The 18,312-nt window shown below is 59.3% G+C and overlaps 5 protein-coding genes and 1 non-coding gene across 6 annotated transcripts; 4 read left to right on the top strand and 2 right to left on the bottom strand.

The window, feature by feature from the left end:
* Positions 1–1,536: 1,536 nt before the first annotated feature.
* On the top strand, positions 1,537–4,664 carry THITE_2115070 (uncharacterized protein). Its single transcript, XM_003653016.1, has 3 exons — positions 1,537–1,700; positions 1,790–4,415; positions 4,493–4,664. The coding sequence occupies exons 1-3, from the start codon at positions 1,625–1,627 to the stop codon at positions 4,524–4,526; spliced, it is 2,736 nt and encodes a 911-aa protein (XP_003653064.1). The 5' UTR covers positions 1,537–1,624; the 3' UTR covers positions 4,527–4,664.
* A 347-nt stretch (positions 4,665–5,011) lies between these two features.
* THITE_2115069 (uncharacterized protein) lies at positions 5,012–5,649 on the bottom strand. The gene has a single exon (XM_003653015.1). The coding sequence runs from the start codon at positions 5,641–5,643 to the stop codon at positions 5,104–5,106; it is 540 nt and encodes a 179-aa protein (XP_003653063.1). The 5' UTR covers positions 5,644–5,649; the 3' UTR covers positions 5,012–5,103.
* A 1,590-nt stretch (positions 5,650–7,239) lies between these two features.
* Positions 7,240–9,397, top strand: THITE_2115066 (uncharacterized protein). Its single transcript, XM_003653014.1, has 4 exons — positions 7,240–7,550; positions 7,643–8,224; positions 8,291–8,804; positions 8,865–9,397. The coding sequence occupies exons 1-4, from the start codon at positions 7,507–7,509 to the stop codon at positions 9,312–9,314; spliced, it is 1,590 nt and encodes a 529-aa protein (XP_003653062.1). The 5' UTR covers positions 7,240–7,506; the 3' UTR covers positions 9,315–9,397.
* A 446-nt stretch (positions 9,398–9,843) lies between these two features.
* On the bottom strand, positions 9,844–12,171 carry THITE_2115063 (uncharacterized protein). The gene is made up of 3 exons (XM_003653013.1): positions 11,951–12,171; positions 10,166–11,886; positions 9,844–10,066 (listed from the first exon to the last, which is right to left on the bottom strand). The coding sequence occupies exons 2-3, from the start codon at positions 11,872–11,874 to the stop codon at positions 9,940–9,942; spliced, it is 1,836 nt and encodes a 611-aa protein (XP_003653061.1). The 5' UTR covers positions 11,875–11,886; positions 11,951–12,171; the 3' UTR covers positions 9,844–9,939.
* A 3,143-nt stretch (positions 12,172–15,314) lies between these two features.
* Positions 15,315–16,613, top strand: THITE_2047426 (uncharacterized protein; the record flags this gene model as incomplete). The annotated part of the gene is made up of 2 exons (XM_003653012.1): positions 15,315–16,080; positions 16,147–16,613. Coding segments are annotated over 2 exons (1,233 nt in total), but the record flags the coding sequence as incomplete, so codon positions are not given.
* Positions 16,614–18,103: 1,490 nt separating this feature from the next.
* Positions 18,104–18,199, top strand: THITE_t69. The gene has a single exon. It is a non-coding gene; the product is annotated as a tRNA-Leu (tRNA).
* Positions 18,200–18,312: the final 113 nt, after the last annotated feature.

The raw sequence follows: 18,312 nt of genomic DNA, 5'->3' as shown, positions 1-18,312 counted from the left end.
TTCTCCAAGCCGCACAGCATCGATCGGGCAGCGTAAAGTTGAACGCAGCAGCAAAACGAGGCAACATCGAGCATACTCGAGTCCATGAGCGTCACGTGCATCGCCAAAAGAAAAGCAAACAGCCAACGGGACTGCCGGAAGCAGTCCGCGGGCCCTCGGCTTTGTGTGTTTGTCGTTTGCGGCCGCAGAGGACAGCCACAAACATTTGCTCTCGGCATGTCGCAGGGCACGAATTTGCCTGTTCGCTTTCCCTTCCGACACAGTAACCATGCCAAACGGCACTCGACGATCGAGACGCGGCATCCAGACGAGGCGTCCGAGGCCCAATACCGCATAGTGCGAGTGGTGCAAAGCTTTCCCATCTATTAATGGAAGCAGAATCGGAGTCTGCCGAGGACCAACACACGGTATGCACGACGATCCACAGCGAGGCGAGACGTGCATTGCAGAGTGCGTGAACCATCCCTTCTAAAAGCGTTCGTTCTGCCATCTGCTGTGTCTGGCTTCGGATAGCAGGCATGGGATGCAAACCCTCCGGATGGATGGGGTTGGGTCGAGACGGGACCCGGACTCCGTGTTGTTTTGGCCGGAACAGGGCGGGATCCAGCCACCTGCCAGCCCTCGCGCGGCGGTTGATGCACACAGCACAGCAGCACAGCAGCACAGCAGCACAGCAGCACAGCAGCACAGCAGGAGCGTGAGCTCTCCTGTTAAGCGTGTGCAGGGACCTCTCAGACCACTTGCATCCGTTTGCAGCATGGACAGAAGGGGGGTAAATGTTCTGACGGCCTTCGGGAGCCGCTCGAGTCGGCAGGGTTCTGAGGCTGGCAGCAATGGAGCGCTGAGGAGGAGCCGCGAGAGCTGTGCGCGAGCTCGAGTTGTCGTCGGCGCTGCCCTTCACTTCGGCCTTCCTAGGCATACCGTGGTAATGGTTGCCCTTGACGTTGGATCTTGAGCGTGCAACTCCAGATGCTCACGCGCAGAACTTCTCGGGCTCGGCGGGTGTTGTACGGAGGTAAAAGGGTGAAGAGGATCCCGTTGGCTCATCCATGATCATCCCGTACGCCGAGGCGCATACCATCCTGCGATTCCCAACAGCCAGATAGATCCCTTGCGCCCGCTGCCAGAAAAGTCATGGTTCTACAAGTACGCGACACTAGATAGATCAATAGCTACCTCCAAACTCGCAGTCAAAATCGCGGGGCAGACCGCCTGATCGAGTGCTGGCAAGGTTTGGTTGTGGACATTCACACTGGGCACACTTACTGGGGTGCAAAGGCTGGTGAGAGGGGCTATCATGTACAGTGCCCGCGGTTGTTGCAGGCAGGTTCCAGCCCCCATGCATGGGGCCCATTTGGCCGCCATTCCATCACGGGGTCAAGGTAGTGCGGGGCCTCTTCCATTCCCACCCTCATGTTAACATGTCGCTGCGGACCCCTGCAATCAATTAAACAATTCAGGGGGTAGCGCGCCCAAACACGCGTCGGACGCGTCGTGGCCGCGTTTTCGAATTCTCCCCACTTCCAGCTTCGATCTCTCGACTCACAGCTGCCGCTCGCTGTCCACAGGACCTGCCGCCTTCATTTTTCAATTTTCACCACATTCCCTCGTTAACGACGGCATCATGGATACTTTGATGCTCCAGAGAGACGAGGCCACGCGCGACCGCGTGCGCCAGGCATTGGAGTTCCTCGACCCCCGTAGGCTGCTCCATCCCTTCCGCTTCTCTTGCTGTGTCCTGCTCGCCTGTTACTGGGAGACAGCGCTGCTGACCTGACTGGCGCTGCAGATGATCCACATGCACGGAGCTACAGACCAGAGATCATCTTGATGCTGCAGAAGAACCAGCGTAGGCTTGTCGTTAATATCGATCATGTCCGCGACCACAACCCCGAGATGGCCGAAGGCCTGCTCAACAACCCCTTCGACTACACCCTGGCCTTCAACCACGCGCTCAAGGAGATCGTCAAGACGATCCCGCAAGCGCGGCCCGACCAGATCGACGCCGACGTGCTGTACTACTGCGCCTGGGCCGGCAGTTTTGGCCTCAACGCCTGCAACCCGCGGACGCTCTCGTCGCAGCATCTCAACAGCATGGTCTCGGTCGAGGGCATCGTTACCCGCTGCTCTCTGATCCGTCCCAAGATCGTCAAGAGCGTGCATTATACCGAGGCTACGGGAAAATTCTACTTCAAGGAGTACCGCGACCAGACCATGACCAAGGGCGTCACCACGACCAGCGTTTACCCCACCGAGGACCAGGACGGGAACCCCCTGACGACCGAGTATGGGCTGTGCACCTACCGGGACCACCAAACCATCTCGATCCAGGAGATGCCCGAGCGGGCGCCTGCAGGCCAGCTGCCCCGGGGTGTCGACGTGATCCTCGACGACGACCTCGTCGACAGCGTCAAGCCAGGCGACCGCGTCCAGCTTGTCGGCATCTACAGGACGCTCGGCAACAGAAACACCAACCACAACAGCGCGCTGTTCAAGACGGTGCTGCTGGCGAACAACGTCGTGCTGCTTTCCACCAAGTCGGGCGGCGGTGTTGCCACAGCCACTATCACCGATACCGACATTCGGAATATCAACAAGATCGCCAAGAAACCGAAGCTGTTCGATCTGCTGTCGCAGTCCCTGGCGCCGAGTATCTACGGTCACGAGTACATCAAGAAGGCCATCCTTCTGATGCTTCTGGGAGGCATGGAAAAGAATCTCGAGAATGGCACCCATCTCAGAGGTGACATCAACATCCTGATGGTCGGTGACCCGTCGACCGCCAAATCGCAGCTGCTTCGCTTCGTCCTCAACACGGCCCCGCTGGCCATAGCCACCACTGGCCGTGGCTCTTCGGGCGTCGGTTTGACCGCCGCTGTAACCTCTGACAAGGAGACCGGCGAGCGGAGGCTAGAAGCTGGCGCCATGGTCATGGCCGACCGCGGTGTCGTATGTATCGACGAGTTCGACAAGATGTCAGATATTGACCGAGTCGCCATCCACGAAGTCATGGAGCAGCAGACGGTCACGATCGCGAAGGCGGGCATCCATACGTCTCTGAACGCCCGTTGCAGCGTCATCGCTGCGGCCAACCCGATCTTCGGCCAGTACGACACGCACAAGGACCCGCACAAGAACATCGCCCTCCCCGACTCTTTGCTGTCGCGTTTCGATCTCCTGTTCGTCGTCACGGACGACATCGAAGACACCAGGGACCGGCAAGTTTCCGAGCACGTCCTGCGCATGCACAGGTACCGGCAGCCCGGCACGGAAGAAGGTGCCCCGGTGCGCGAGAACGCGGGCCAGGCGCTCAATGTGGCGCTGAATAACCAGGCCGACTCGCAACGGCCTACTGAGGTGTACGAGAAGTACGACGCCCTGCTTCACGCCGGTGTCAAGGGAACAGGGCGGGGCGCCAACAAGAAGCCCGAGGTGCTGAGCATCCCCTTCATGAAGAAGTATATCCAGTACGCCAAGACGCGTATCAAGCCCGTCTTGACCCAAGAGGCTGCGGACCGCATCGCCGACATCTACGTCGGTCTGCGCAACGACGACATGGAGAGCAACCAGCGCAAGACCAGCCCGATGACCGTTCGTACGCTCGAAACGCTCATCCGTCTTGCCACCGCCCACGCTAAGTCCCGCCTTTCCAACCGCGTTGAGGAGCGCGACGCCGCCGCGGCTGAGTCGATCCTCCGCTTTGCGCTGTTCAAGGAGGTCGTCGAGGACGAGTCCCGCAAGAAGCGGAGAAAGACCCGGCCGCTGGAGAACGAAAGCGAAGACAGCAGCTCGGATGACTCCTCGGATGACGACGGGGACGAAGCAAACGGCACAGCCCGCGGCAGCACCGCGCGCACCAGCACCGCCCGCTCCACCCGCGCTCCCCAGCGCGCAGCCGCCCGTCGCCGACCCGCCGGAAGGCAAGCGAGCTCGCCCGACGCCAACGGCGCCACGCCGGCCGAGGTCGACGGAGAAGCAGAAGAAGCAGAAGAGGACATCTACAACGCCACGCCGCGGCGCTCAACCCGCTCCACGGCGGCAGCCGCTGCGTCCTCCTCCTCGCAACCATCCTTTGCCTCCTCTGTCCCTGCCTCCCAACTCCGCACCCAATCCCAGTCCCAATCCCAGTCCCAACGCGACGACGAGGCCCTCGCCTCCAATACCGCCAACCTCACCGTCGCCGACGACGACGAAGACGACGAAGAGGAAGAAGACGCGCCGATCAGCGAGCAGCGCCTGGACGTGTTCCGGCGCGCGCTGGGCCAGCTGCTCAACACGCCGCTGTTCGAGGACGACTCGGCCGGCGTGGACGAGCTGCTGGAGGCGGTCAACCGCAGGGTGGGATCGGCGGCGCGCTTCGGGCGCGAGGAGGCCATCAAGGCGCTGAAGGAGATGGATGCCCGGAATCAGATCATGTGAGTCCCCCCCTGGGTTGAGTCTGGTGTTGTTCCCCCCCACTATCGAGCGAGTTGTTTTACTGATGATGAATTAGGTATACCGATGGTGAGCTGGTTTACAAGATTTGAGTGGCACTGAGGTGGACGCATTTTGAGTTGAATGGAGTGGCGGCATCATGGCTTGGGATTCTGTTTTCATTTGTCATTGATGGCATGGATGGTTACCGTATTGAGGGCGTTATTCTGGCATCGGATGGTCATGGATGGCGGATGTAGACGGCCTCGAAGGAAGGTAGTTAAAGGTATTTACTGTTCCGTCCCTAGGAAGCTTTTCCCATCGGCAACCAATTGATGAATCGACATGAGGACAAACAAGTGTTCCGGCGGGCGGAGATGAATGGAGGTATACCAACGTGAGCCGTTCCTCGTACGGAAAGGTCCAAGACGGCGGATTCCCTGAAGGGAAGGGATGCAGGTTTTTTTCAGAGGTCGTACAAGCAATGTTCTATCTAGCGCTGTCATCTTCCTCTCCTCGACCAACCGCGCCTTCTATCTCCATAGCCGTGGTACCGGGCACCAACACTTGTCGCCCACCCAATTGTCTATAACCTCTAACAAGGTGTCTATCTCGCTGCCTCCCCAAACCAAGCCTCTATAACCAACCACTCCCTTCCGAAAACAAATAAACACCTGATCCAACACCCACTCACAGCCGCTCTTGAAACTCCCGCAACCGGTCTTCAACCCTCACGCCGTTCCATGTTTCCCTCCCCTCCTCATCCACGCTCAACACCGGAAAACCAACCTGCTCAATAGCAAAACTGGCCGCCACGTGGCCCCACACGCAGGCCTCCTCGATCGACTTGCCCCGCGCCAGAGCAACCGCCAGGCCGCCGAGGAAGGTATTCCCGCCGCCCGTCGGGTCCACCACCTTCTCCCGCGCGCCATCCACCCCCTCCTGACCCTTATTATACCCGTCCCCGTAGTAAGCAGGCACCCACTTCTCCAGGCCGGGATCGATCTCAATCTCCTCCCGCGCGACACGCCCTTCCTCGTCCTGCAGCAGGCCCGCGAACAGCGCCTCCATGTCCGTGTCCGGGCGCAGCCCGCCGTGCACGTACTCGCGCTTCCGCCGTTTCGGCCTGCTGCTGCTGCTGCCGCTCTTCTTCTTGCGCCCGCCGTTGCGCGCCACGAAGCAGCCCTTGGCGCCGGCCCGCACCACCAGCGTGTAGCTCGCCAGCGGCATGCTGGCGAGCAGCTGCTCGCAGTGGCGCTCGACGGCGGCGGCGATGTCGTCGCCGGCTTCCTCCTCTTCGGCGGCGCCCATGAAGCCGGCCAGCTCGGCGTGGTTGGGCGAGCAGACGTCGACGAGCGGCAGCGTGTTGGTGCAGTTGAGCAGCTCGTCCGGCACGCAGCGGTCCGGCACGGGCTCCCAGATGAAGAGCGGGCGCGTGTAGGCCTCGCCGGTCGGGTCGGAGGCCAGGTAGGCCTCCCGGCGGCGGGCGAGGATGTCGGTGATCAGCTCGCGGCAGCGCAGCGGGCTGCAGATGAGGTGGATCGCCTTGGCCCGCAGGAGCGGCGGCGTGAGGTCGGCGGCGGTGAGGCGCTTCTTGGGCGTGGTGTAGCGGAAGGCGCGCTGCTCGGAGCCCGGCGCGTAGCCGTTCCAGCCGCGCGTGGTGAGGCGGGACGGGTCCCGGCGGAAGAGCGCCGAGGTCTGCCAGGTATTGATCTGCGCGGTGATGGACGGCGGGAAGTCGGAGCCTTGGTCGACGATCCAGCCGACCGTCCGGGACAATGGCGGAGGGGAGAAGAGGCGGGCACCCAGGGCCGAGTAGGACCCTGCGCCGCCGAGGATGTCGCGCACCGGGGGTTTGGGGGGCGGGAATTCAATCTCATCTGGAAAGGTTAGCTGGAAGTCCAGTTGACCGCGTTCGAGTGAATGCTTACCAATAATGAACATGCCCAGCGTGACAAAGTCGATCTCTTGATCCTCCGGGATTCCCTCAGAGGCTTGGCCCGGCTCCGCTCCGGCTCGGGCCGGCTTCTCGGGGCCCATGTCCGGTTCCGTGTCCGGGTCCGGGTCCGGGCGCAGAAACTGAAGTTGTCGCTAAACACTCCGTTCTTGGCAAGGAAGAGGGCGCGTTTATGTAAAGAAGATGGCCTTTCGGGGTGCTTATTACGGAAATACGAGGAATTGTCGGCAAAATGGGCCGTTGCGAAGCTTTCGTTGAGGAATGTTGTGTAGAAGGGGAGGGGAAAAAATAAAAAGCAATGACAAGACAGCCAGGGATAACACCATTCAAAGTCAATGCCGGGCTGAAACAGAACGAATCGCCCAGACCGGTTCGTCACTGGTTGATATTGGCTTGGGCGACAGATACAGGATCAGATACGGGATTGGGACCGCTGCATGATATGTGCAAGCCTCGAGCACAGGGACATTCCGCCATGCACAGCACACCAGCCCTGGGCGAGTTTGCCTCGACGAACCGGATGTCTGCCAGTTCGGCAGGCGCCAGCAATGTGGAGGCTTCTTTTTCCTCGGCTTGGCATGCACGGCCTAAGGAGCATGGGACGCGCGTTCTCTTTGGAAATCTCCAATACAGGTAGGTACGGGCATCCGCCTACTCAGCAGGCAGGCGTCAGATAGCAACGCAGAGGGCTTCCTGATGCTCACCAGCACTAAAACGGGATGTCTGGGAAGGAGCTGCCTGGCCGGCGCGGCGGGTGGAAGCCTGACCTAGCCCTGGGCTCGGCGACGGCGGCGATTGGACAACGTGCAAGCACTGTAAGAGTGGACCCCCAAAGACCCCTGCCGAAGCTCTGCGGGAGCTGCGCATTGCTGCTTGCTTGTGGGGGGATCAGGGGTGTCTCACATCTCAACATTCGCTCCATGATTGTCGCCTGATTTGAACATACCGAAAGGACCTCTAGGCACACGCTTTTCTCGCTCTATAGAGCGGGCCACTCTCCTCCTGCTCGTGTTATCCTGCTCCTCTGTTTGCAGACCGAGGATTCTCACATCGCCTCCATCGGTGCTGCTGGTGTGCTCCTGTCGCGCCCGAGCTTCGCATCCCCATCTGCAGCAGCTCCCCTGCGCCCGCCCAACATGGCTGGCAACTCCATGCACAACCTGACAACCCTGATCAAGAGGTGCGTGGACCTCCGGATCTTGCTCTGCGGCCCAGATCGTGCTCCGTCTCCCGGCGCAATCCTCCTGGCCGAGCGCTGACCAAGCACAACAGGCTCGAGGCGGCCACGTCTCGCCTCGAAGATATCGCCCAGGCGGCCTTCGAGAACCCCCAGGCAGTCCCGGGACTCACGCAGGCGGCGAGCACGCCGACACCTTCTGCGCCCGCATTACCGCCGACTGCCCCCGCTCCGCCGGCGCCCGCCCCAGAGCCTGTGCCCGAGTCGATCGAGGAGTTTGACAGCTTCATTAGCCAGTCCGTCGGGAACTGGGCGAAGATTAGCAAAGCAATCGGTGGTCTGGTTGCCGAGCAGGCAGCAAAGGTCGTCGAGGCCTTCGAGGAGCAGCGCAGATTCCTGCTCATCACAACCAAAGCCAAGAAGCCCGACCTGAATGGCGCCGATATGTCTGTCTTCCAAGACTTGGTCAAGCCCATCGGGGACCTCATGACCGCCATCGGCAATATCAAGGACTCGAACCGCGGCGACCCCTTGTACAACAACCTCTGCACCGTGTCCGAGAGCATCCTAGCTCTGGCCTGGGTGACCATTGATACGAAGCCGTTCAAGCACGTCGAGGAGAGCTTTTCGTCTGCGCAGTTCTGGGGGAACAAGGTCTTAACGGCAAATAAGAACAAGTCAGCCGCTCGTTGAACCCCTGTCTCGTAAGGAAACAGCACTTCTGACCAGGAAATGAAAAATAGGGACGAGCAGCAGGTTGAATGGGTGAAAGCGTACTTCCAGGTGCTCCGCGACCTCGCCGATTACGTCAAGAACTACTTCCCCAACGGCATCCCATGGAACCCCAAGGGAGTGCCCGCGGCCCAAGCTGCCAAATCAGTGACGGCGGCGCCATCCGCCCCGGCAGCCCCGGCAGCCCCAGCGGGCGGCCCGCCGCCACCTCCGCCGCCGCCGCCGGGTCCTCCGCCGGTTCTCAAGATCAATGAGCAAAAGGCCGAGCCGACCCCATCCGCGGGCTTCGGCGCCGTCTTTTCGGAGCTAAACAAGGGCGAGGCGGTCACCAAGGGTCTCCGGAAGGTGGACAAGTCGGAGATGACGCACAAGAACCCTTCTCTGCGCGCCGGGTCGACTGTCCCTGACCGCGTCACCTCGACACGGGGCAAGAGCCCTGCGCCGCCTGGCACCAAACCGAAGCCGGAAAGCATGCGGGTTAAGAAGCCGCCCAAGAAGGTGCTAGAAGGGAACAAGTGGACTATTGTGAGTTCTGTCTATCTCTCGGAAGCTCACTCCTGAGCTCCACTGACCCTGCCGCCCCAGGAAAACTTCGACAAAGAACCCTCGCCGATCGAGCTCGAGGTCTCCCTCTCGCACTCGATCCTCATCTCCAAGTGCACCAACACGACCATCATCCTCAAGGGCAAGGCGAACGCGGTGACGGTCGAGAACACGAGCCGGCTGTCGCTCGTCGTCGAGTCGCTCGTCTCGACCGTCGACGTGGTCAAGTCGCAGAACTTCGCCCTCCAGGTCATGGACGGCGAGACCATCCCGACCGTGCTGCTCGACCAGGTCGACGGCGCCCAGATCTACCTCAGCAAGGAGAGCTCGGCCACCCGCGTCTTCTCGAGCAAGTCGGCCGGCGTCAACCTCAACGTCATCACGGGGCCCGACGACGACTACAAGGAGATCCCGCTGCCCTCGCAGATCTGTTCGTACTTTGAGCAGGAGAAAGGCGACGTGGTGAACGAGATCGTCTCGCACGTTGGTTGAATATAACGGGCTTTTTTCTTTTTAGCTGGTGGTTTGGGTGAGTTGGATTGTGGGGATGCTTGTCCTGTAGAATGGCAGAGGAGAAGACGAAGAGAGGAGCGCGGGCAATGGATGGATCTTTTTTTGGCGTAGATGCTCTTCCCACTCTCAAGTCAACTCCCATCATATGCTGCAGTGGTGGCGAAAATACAGAGCGATATATGCGCGTGCAAGTCGACCTTCTGGCGCCATGGCCGACTGGTCCAATGCCTCCGCCCGGATATTCTCTCAAGGGAGGAGGAGCAGGAGCGAATATGGCGCAGCACAACTACCTAGGTACCTTGTGCTTCGTACAGTCAACAGATGAATACACTCAAGCTGAATGCGAGCAGGGAGGTCTATGGCCAAGACAACACCTAGACAACGAACTGACGAGGTATGAACCTGCGCAATAAGTGCATGCATGCAACGCTTCCAGAGAGGCAAAAACAGAAGAGACCTTCGCTTAGATACAGATAAACCAATAAAACAACATGGCCACCAACACAACGTCTATCGGCCCATTTTAATCTCCTATCCAACCCGGGTTACCCAGATCCCGGATGCCCCTCCACCGCCTTAAAGAGAACAGGGGTCCTCAAGGTGTTTAGATCTTGGCCTTGGGCGCCTCCAGCGTGGGCATCAGCATGTCGCGCATGTCGCCGGCGGCCTCGTTGAGGTAGAAGCTCATCTTGTCGCTGCCGAGGTTCTTGGAGACGATGTTGAAGTTGATGCTGCAGGGAAAGAGGGGAAAAATGTGAGCAGACGAGTTCGTTCAGGCCTCACCACATCTTAAAGACGGGGGGGAAAGGTGTGGGAGGGAGCCAACTAACCTGTTCTCGTTGATCATGTACGCTATGCCAAAGCCCTCATCGATAACCTGGCTCCAGCCGTAGCCGTTGAAGTACTCGGAGCTCAGCTGGCTGGTGGACAGGTACCATGAGGACGAGTAGCTGTAGGCCGGGTCTTTGTAGAGGGCGGGGAGCTCCTGGCCGGGCTCGAGCAGGCGCTTGAGGCCGAGCAGGTGGCGGTCGACGCCCTTGCCGTCGGAGGCGGCGCTGATGTACTCGAGGTGGGCGTCGAGGGCTTTGCGGAAGAGGGCGACGCGGGTGGCGTTGTCGACGCTCTCGTCCGCCATCGCCCGGCACCAGGCCACGCTCTCCTCCGACACGGAGCGGCACGTCTCGGTGCGCCCCAGCTGGAAGCGCCGCGTCGCGGCCGACTCGTAGGTCGGCCGGTTCTTGCCGTACATCTTGAAGTAGGCCAGTTGGATGATCATCTGCACGTACGCGTCGGGCGAGCACCTGAACTTCTTGATCAGGCCCTTGCCGTAGCCCTGGTAGGCCTGCACGGCGAGCTGGTGCTGTCCGATGACGTTGCCGAAGTCGCGCACGGCGCGGTCGATCTCGGCTTGCACCGCCTTGGTGACGACGAACCGGATGGGCTGCGGTTCGGGGAGGTTGGACCGCACGCTGGGGTCGGAGAAGTCGAGCTTGTTGTTGAAGATGACGTCGTTGACGTAGTCGTTGAGCCGGTGCGTCGGCGTGCCGTCCATCATGCTGTGCTCGCCCATGAAGCCCGACGTGCCGTTGTCGTTGATGATGAACTGCACCGGCTTGTCGTACCACCGGTTCTGGCCGTCGCCGTGCCAGTAGGCGTGCGCGCGCTCCTCGAGGGTGACGGGCTTGGCGTCGTCCAGGCAGACGACGAAGGAGGCGGACTCGATGGCCTCGATGGCCTTGGCGTTCGCGGGGTCGGCGGCCAGCAGCACGGCGCGCGCGTCCGTCCACACGTCGCGGTTCTCGGACGTCAGGGCGCCGACGGCAGGCGCGCGCTCGCCCGCCAGCTCGTACACGCGGCGGAAGGCCTGCTCGAGCTCGGACGTGTTGAGCTGCTTGCCGCCGACCTCGTGCGCAACCTTGAAGAACTGGTTCTTGCGGATCACCAGGATGTGCTTGTTCTGGGCGGGGTCGAACTTGACCGGATAGTCGGCGGGCTTGGCGGGCACGCGGCAGGCGTTGAACATCCATTTGTAGCTGTCCATGCAAATGGGCAGCTTCTTCATGTACTCAGGCTCGAGGGTCCCCTCGTCCACCTGCCTCTTGAACTCGAGCGCGGCGGTGGTGAGAGCAGCCGCCCGCTTGGCGGGGTCCCGGCGCCGCCGGTCGTCCCGATGGGAGTAGAAGTAGCTGACGTAGGGCACCACGGGGTCGCGGTAGGTGAGGTAGGCCACATCGTTCCACCACTCGTACAGCCAGTTCTTGATCTTGGGGTCCTCCCGCCGGGCGACCAACTTCTCCTGCAGCTTGCGGCCGGGGCCGTTCGGGGCGATGAACTCTTGCACCGCCTTCGTGCTGGCCTCGAGCTCGGACGGCGTGAGCAGCGGCCGGAGCGTCTTGAGATAGCGCGCAGCGGTCTCCTCCAGCGTCGGCACGGGAAGGCGCGGAAGCGAGTCCTGGAAGCGCAGCATCGGGCCCTTGGACTTGTCCTCGACGTACCCCGGCGGGAGGGAGCTGTTGTTCCGTCTGCTTGCGGGAGCCATGACTGTCACCCTCTGCGGCCGCTTGCGTTAGTTGATGCCGGCATAAGCGCTGCTGGGGGTTCAAGGCGGCACATACTGTCGTCTGCTTGGAGAGGAGGGTTCTGAGAGCGGGAGACCGAGCCTCTGCGCGTGCGATGGCGGCCAACATCCCCAAGTCGCGTGAGACAGGACCTGAACGAAAAACGCCGAAGAAGACGGAGGAAGACGAAAGAGGGAAGAGAAAAAGTAAACGCGAAACGTTGTTCTCGCGCTCAAAGGTCTAACAGTGTACTAGTTACAAGTTACTGTGGAGTCAGAGGGAGAGAGGGCCAGCAGCAGCAGACAGTGTCGCGGCGGAAGATTGTCGGTTGCTGCGTCGGCCGTTCTTTGCGCCCCGCCTTCTCCGGGAGCCTAGGCACTTTTGTCAGGGTCCGTGGAGTCCGTCACACGGGCATTCCCTCGGGAACCTAACCTGTCTTCAATACGCTGTATATAGTACAGATAGTGCTCTCTGCGACTCTGCTGCGTCTTGCAGTGGGACACCTTGGTGGACGGGACGGCAGGTGCGTTGCTGGGCCGAGAGCTGGCCCGAGCAAGCCCACCTTGAGCCGAGGCTAATTGCCGCCATCAGTTAGCCTCTGGTAACGCTCACGCCGCGGGTGCCGTGGGGTAGCTCGGCGAGTCAGCCGCCCCATTTCCGGTGCCGCCCCTTTTTCTCCACGCCATTGGCCAGCAAGGCATCTCCCTGCGGCCGAACGGTGCCCCACACGCCACCATGGCACCAACTGACGTCGGTGGGGTTGGCTGCGGGCCAGCGGATGGAGACGCTGTGGTTCCAGAAGGGGGGCATTCACATGTGATGGTCCGTATCCGTCTGCGGCGTTTGCTGTGGCACGACAAAGTGCGCATAAATGGAACCCTGTCATCCTAGCAAACCCCGATCTAGAGGTAGATTTCCTAGTTAGCCATACTCTATCTGCGTCAATTACACGAGGTAAATATACTCGTTCGCGCCTCGTGCCATGGTATTACTCCGGACGGCGACCAGGTTACCATTAGATCGGTACCTGCGATTCGATGGGCGGCTGAAAGAATGGTCTTGCCAAATAGACAATTCAAACAACTCGAATCCAGGGCCAGATTTGATTACCAACAGGGCCGAGTTGCGTTGAATTGCGTTGAATTTGATTGAGTCGAATTGGTTGGATTTGAGCTGTTGCGAGCTAGGCAGGATCCCAGTCATAGAGTTGACTTAGTCCAAACATTCAGTACTCGCCAGCTCCCGCCGGCAGCCCAGACTAGAGGTCACTGGATCTCTGTCTAGCAAGACTTCCAAGGTTGAATGTGACTCTCAACCGTTTCTTCTGACCGGACAGCTGCCAGCTTGGTGCAGAGTCCGCTTCGATCAACGAGGAAAACTGCAAGCACATGATTGGACTCGAAACTCGCCCTTACTAGCGAATCCACACGACGTTGCAGTGTTCAAAATCAGACATCCTGGGCACAGTCGTCCAAACGCAATGCAGCCCGGCAGAGTGGTTCAGCCGCTGGCTTATACGGCGATGGCATAGTTTGGGATGACAGCTTCAGCAGTCTGGCTGGGCACCATTGCGAGAGAAGGGTATACGGGGCACCAGTTTCTGAGGCCAACACCCAGTCTGGGAGCCAAGCAGTGCAACGCCAGTGTCGGCGGTTCGGAAGCGGCAACAGCCTCCAGGACCTGGGTCCGGACACTAGTATGACAACCAAGTATTGCTTTGGAAGTCGATATTACCAGGTACCAATCTCAGAGTTGGGCATCGTTTCCGAAGTTGGTGCGCCAAAACACAGCATCTGCCGCCAGCAAATGCCATCCACAACTCCAAGACTCGAATGCATCCTCGTTATGACAGCCTGTTGCCTGCCTGTCTCGCGCCTTCCCTCTGTATCTGACCCCGCGGCAGAACCTCGAGGAGCCAACCAAACCCCTCCACCATGGTCGAGATACACCGTCGCTCCTGCCTCCTGGGCAGAGCCCCTGGCGGTGTTGCTGGTGAACAAGATGGCGGCGAGTCCCAGGTCTCTCCTCTCCCTTTTTCTCTTCAGATCAGTGCTGTAGGTTACCGTTGTCTGCATCAACAGACTTGTGTAGCTTAATAGAGCCTGTTCTTGTGATCATCCACGAGACTGCGTTGACTAGGTTGTGCTCCTCTCGCGGTTGTGTCGTCCCGGTGCGAGTTCTCTCTCTGGTCCCGTGGTGTTGTCCCTGTCGGCTCCCATCTAGGCTGGCTCTTTGGACTATCGTCCTGCTGCGTCCAGAAGCGGTCACAACTGTCCAGTCCTCGTTCTCGTCTGAGACCGACTACTATTTTTATCCCGTCGACATGTCTTCCACCGGTAAGCCAGCAGCCCTGACATCCCCCCCTTTCGCTAACTCCCACAGACACTCGCCGACGAGGGGTCGCGGCCGTGACCGCCAGGGGCTCCAATCCCGAGATCGCGAAAAAGGAATGCCTCCCACTTGCCCTGAAACGTCGTCGCGAGGCGTCTCCTCTCAGAGAGGAAGACTCTAAGGGAGGAAAGTGATCAGGTATCTTCCCTTCCCATACGATGCTGACCCTGTGTAGAACCAGACGGGCCTCCTCGTTCGCAGGAGCGCAGAGGCAACCCAGTCAAAAGACGTCGTGGGCAGCCCCTCGGCCCCAAGATAGGAGGTGAGCAGACCTCTTGACCCCTTGGCTCCTCGACCCCTGACCGCCTCGCCTCCTTCAAACCACGCCGGCTTCCTTGGTCCCTAACCCCTGTCTCCTTTTTGCCCTTGGAATCGCTGAACCCTGACTCGCAACCTCCTTCACCCCTGGGTTTCTCATTCACCGCTTGGGCTGCTCGTGCCATCGACAGCTCGATCGAAGCTAACCTGTACTGCTGAACCCCAAGACTCCAACACCCCCTTGAAGTCCTCTCCCGCCGAGGTTCTGTCGCCCACCCTTGGCGATGGTGCGCTGCCCGTCTCGCCGCCCATCAGCGAGGGGGATTCGGGAGACGAGGATGAGCTGTGGGCCGACCTTCTTGATTATGGCGACCTTCCCGGCGCCGACGACGGCCTCTATGACTCCGACGACGACGGAGGCTTACCATCGTCCCAGGATAACAACTCCCCTATCGTCGCCCACTTTGTTGTCGACCAGGAGGGCTGCATCCGGACCGGCCCTCAGCCACTGAAGGAGCGCCCGTTCGTGAGAACTGCTCCTGTCCAACTCGCCAGAGGGGTTCTTCGTGGGGCGGTTCAAGATAACGTCAGGAAAACGGATTCAAAATTCGTTAACAAGCAGGACATTAGTGGTCTTACCGACGAGTTGATACGTCACCTCTTCAGTCGTCTCGTGCCCTACAAGGATGGCCATGTGCGTGCAGTTGACGACTACACCGGCCTCGACTTCTCCTGGGCACAGGGGCGGCCCGATGCGCTGTCGATGGAAGCAATGTACCCCTTCACCATCGGCAAGGGACAAATTCTCTACCACGCCCCGTCCAACGTCGGCCTCGTCAGCTCCTCTTTGAACTGGCTCAAGAGGAGGCACCCTATCATCGTTCTCGCGCTTCTTGGTCTCTGGTTGCGGATCCTCCAAGAGCCGAACTTTGAACGGCGGAAAGCTGGCTTGGCCTGGGTATATACCTCGCTCCTCAACGCAGGGGTGATGGGCAGGGTCTTCCTCTTTAATCGGCCGCACGAGAAGCAGATCGAAGAATGGCAGCAATGGCCACCAGAGAAGTTGGAAGCGGTGCTCGAACACGGTCGGACTGGGGCGTATGGACCAGCCATCGATGCCGCGCTGGCCGGCAGATCACTCGACCAGCTTTTCCTTGACGCACGAAGGACTTGGCGGAGGCCCGTACGACAGGCCCCCGACTGGAATCTCGTCTACCAGTGGCTTGTGAAGATTGCCAACAAGTACGGTCTTACCCAGGACGACTTCGACTACTACTTCACCCTGCCCGCGCCGACCTCCTCCCGCTCAAATGACAAGGTCTTCTACCCCTTTTCCGTTCTCTCTCGAGCCCAGGCAAAGGCCATGTCGTGGGACTGGTGCTGTCTTTTCAATGTTGCAGGACAAATGCTTGACCGAATGCGGCGACACTGCAACAAACATGCGCAAGCCGAGGGGTACGGCGAGCACGAGATGGATCCGCTCCGCCTGATCTATTGGTGGGGGCATCACCTTTGCCAAAAGGTCCAGAAGCTCAAGGGTCAGCAGCCACCTCTAACGCGCGAGGAGATCGCCTATTCAATCGGTGATCAATGGGGCTTTGCAGTTCTGCCCTGGGCCGGCAACATTCTTAAGGCGTCACTCTGCCGGGCCCGAGACCACGGCGTTGCCATGCGGTTCGGGCTCAACTTGCCCAACAACGGCCAGCCTTTCGACCCGGTAGAACACTGGGACTTCTTTCTCTGCACTGTCACGATCGACAGTCAGGCCACAAATATGGCTATGCGCAACTTCGCGGCTGGTCTCTGGGAGAGCATCCGCCAGATGATCATGGCAGTGCAGCCGAGTCACACACACTGGCGACTGGACAAGGACTTGGGACTCCGCTCCTGGGTTGGTGAGTTCGAGACCGAGCCGCAGCCTCGACAACCGCCCGAACTCCCATTCGAGATCCCGCTCGTCCCGATCGACTCCTGGCTTGGTGAGAGCACGACCCCCCCTTCCCTCCAATGCACCATGTGCCCCGATGCCGGTGACTTCGCGACACCAGGGCTCTTGGTGCGCCACTACCGAGAGCAGCATAGCCAGGAACCGTCGGCCGCTGGCTCAGTCGACCCCGGCCAGGACAAGACCGACGAGGCTTTCTGGACGGAACACCTGACATGTCGCCAGTGTGCGAAGCCTTTCTCGGATCCCGGATGCCTCGTCCTGCATATCAAAGAGCAACACTCGGGCAAAACGTATCCCTGCCCTGATCCAGGCTGCAATGAGTCTTTCACTTATCTTGGGACCCTGCGTCGGCATATGGCACTCAAGCACTCGGACGAGTCGCCTGTCAGATTTCCCTGCACGGAGATGGGCTGCAATTCGTCCTTCAGTAGGCCCGACGACCGTGATCGCCACGTCGCGCAGTACCACCTGCGCAAGCCACCCGGCGGGCTGCGCTGCCCTGATCCAGGCTGCGACGAGGTGTTTACCCAGTCTGGCGACCTTGCGGAGCATGTTGCAGAGAAGCACCCAGACAGGTTCCTCTGCTCCGAGCCTGGCTGCCACCGGTCGTTTACTCGACGTGACAGCCTTCAGGCTCATGTCAAGAAGGATCACTCGGCCGAGCCTTCCAAGACAGTCAAGTTCACCTGTCCAAAGCCGGGTTGCGGCAAGTCTTACACTAGCCGACCGAAACTCAACGAACATCTCAGCATGAAGCACTCGGACAACCCGCCGCCTAGGTTGCCCTGCCCCGAGCCGGGCTGCAACCAAACCTTCACTCTGGCTAGGTCCATCCCTCGGCATGTCAAGAAGGCACACGGGAAGAGCTCGGTGCCCAGCAATTTAGCTTGATCTCGAAAGCACATTCTAACATATGCTCCATAGAACTAAATGCTTCTGATATATCAAATACATAGCTAGGGTCGCACCTGCCATAATTTAGACAGCTAAATAAACCAATAGTCAACAAAAAAAAATCAAATTTTTATATCTAAAACTGTAGACGAGGAAAAGGAGGAAATGCAGTTGAATAAGACTCTGAGCCTTTATGAGAGGTTAGGATTACACCAATTGGTGTACCCGAGAATGCTAGGACGGTGCATCAATTGGTGTAATCCGAGGCAGCTTCTTGGGCGTGGCAAGGAGGAGGTGGCGATGATGATAAGGTATAGGCGAAGAAGAGGATAGAGGTATAGGCGAATCGGTCTCAAAGCCACGGCCGTGATTGCGAGCAAAAGTTTCTGCCTCCTGTTTACTGCCAGCTACGGTCAACTTCCCAGCAAGATCGCACTGCAAAGTCATGTTTTAGCTCCACAAAGCACCTCATCCCCTGTAATGTCCCGGCTAGCGGTCTGCGAAGCTGGGATTGCACCCATTGGTGTGCCCTAATATGCTGGAGCGGTGAAAACTCCTATTCCAAGCCGAAGGTGCTAGCGATGATATAAACATGTGAATAGATGGGATGGCACCCATTGGTGTGCCCTACTGTGTAGTATGCTTGTCCCCTTGCGAGACGAAGGTGCTAGCGATGATATAAATGTGTAATACCGATGTTTTCTTTACAAACTTCGGGCGGCGGAGTGGCCGAGCGGTCTATGGCGGAGGATTTAAGAATTTTCTTAATCTCCTCTTCTCGAAAGAGAGCGTGGGTTCGAACCCCACCTCCGTCATTGATTTTTTGTTCCTACTAGCTTCATCACTTAGTAAATCTTTCTTAGCTAAAGGTTTTCGATTAGACATTTCTTTATAAGTATTAGCTAAATAGTTATAGTAGAGAATTTAA

Source organism: Thermothielavioides terrestris, chromosome 2 (genome assembly GCF_000226115.1).
Source record: "Thermothielavioides terrestris NRRL 8126 chromosome 2, complete sequence".
Lineage (NCBI taxonomy): Eukaryota > Fungi > Ascomycota > Sordariomycetes > Sordariales > Chaetomiaceae > Thermothielavioides > Thermothielavioides terrestris.
Note: the sequence above shows the minus strand (reverse complement) of the source record. Positions and strands in the feature narration are given on the sequence as shown.

What these genes read in the sequence shown, in the direction of transcription:
- THITE_2115070 (XM_003653016.1), top strand. Translation starts at nt 1,625, where the DNA reads ATGGATACTTTGATGCTCCAGAGAGACGAGGCCACGCGCGACCGCGTG. An exon ending in ATTGGAGTTCCTCGACCCCC is followed by an intron (nt 1,701 to 1,789) that starts GTAGGCTGCTCC and finishes CTGGCGCTGCAG; the next exon opens with ATGATCCACATGCACGGAGC. An exon ending in GATGCCCGGAATCAGATCAT is followed by an intron (nt 4,416 to 4,492) that starts GTGAGTCCCCCC and finishes ATGATGAATTAG; the next exon opens with GTATACCGATGGTGAGCTGG.
- THITE_2115069 (XM_003653015.1), bottom strand. Translation starts at nt 5,643, where the DNA reads ATGCCGCTGGCGAGCTACACGCTGGTGGTGCGGGCCGGCGCCAAGGGC.
- THITE_2115066 (XM_003653014.1), top strand. Translation starts at nt 7,507, where the DNA reads ATGGCTGGCAACTCCATGCACAACCTGACAACCCTGATCAAGAG. An exon ending in TTAACGGCAAATAAGAACAA is followed by an intron (nt 8,225 to 8,290) that starts GTCAGCCGCTCG and finishes AATGAAAAATAG; the next exon opens with GGACGAGCAGCAGGTTGAAT. An exon ending in AAGGGAACAAGTGGACTATT is followed by an intron (nt 8,805 to 8,864) that starts GTGAGTTCTGTC and finishes CTGCCGCCCCAG; the next exon opens with GAAAACTTCGACAAAGAACC.
- THITE_2115063 (XM_003653013.1), bottom strand. Translation starts at nt 11,874, where the DNA reads ATGGCTCCCGCAAGCAGACGGAACAACAGCTCCCTCCCGCCGGGGTAC. An exon ending in TACATGATCAACGAGAACAG is followed by an intron (nt 10,067 to 10,165) that starts GTTAGTTGGCTC and finishes CTTTCCCTGCAG; the next exon opens with CATCAACTTCAACATCGTCT.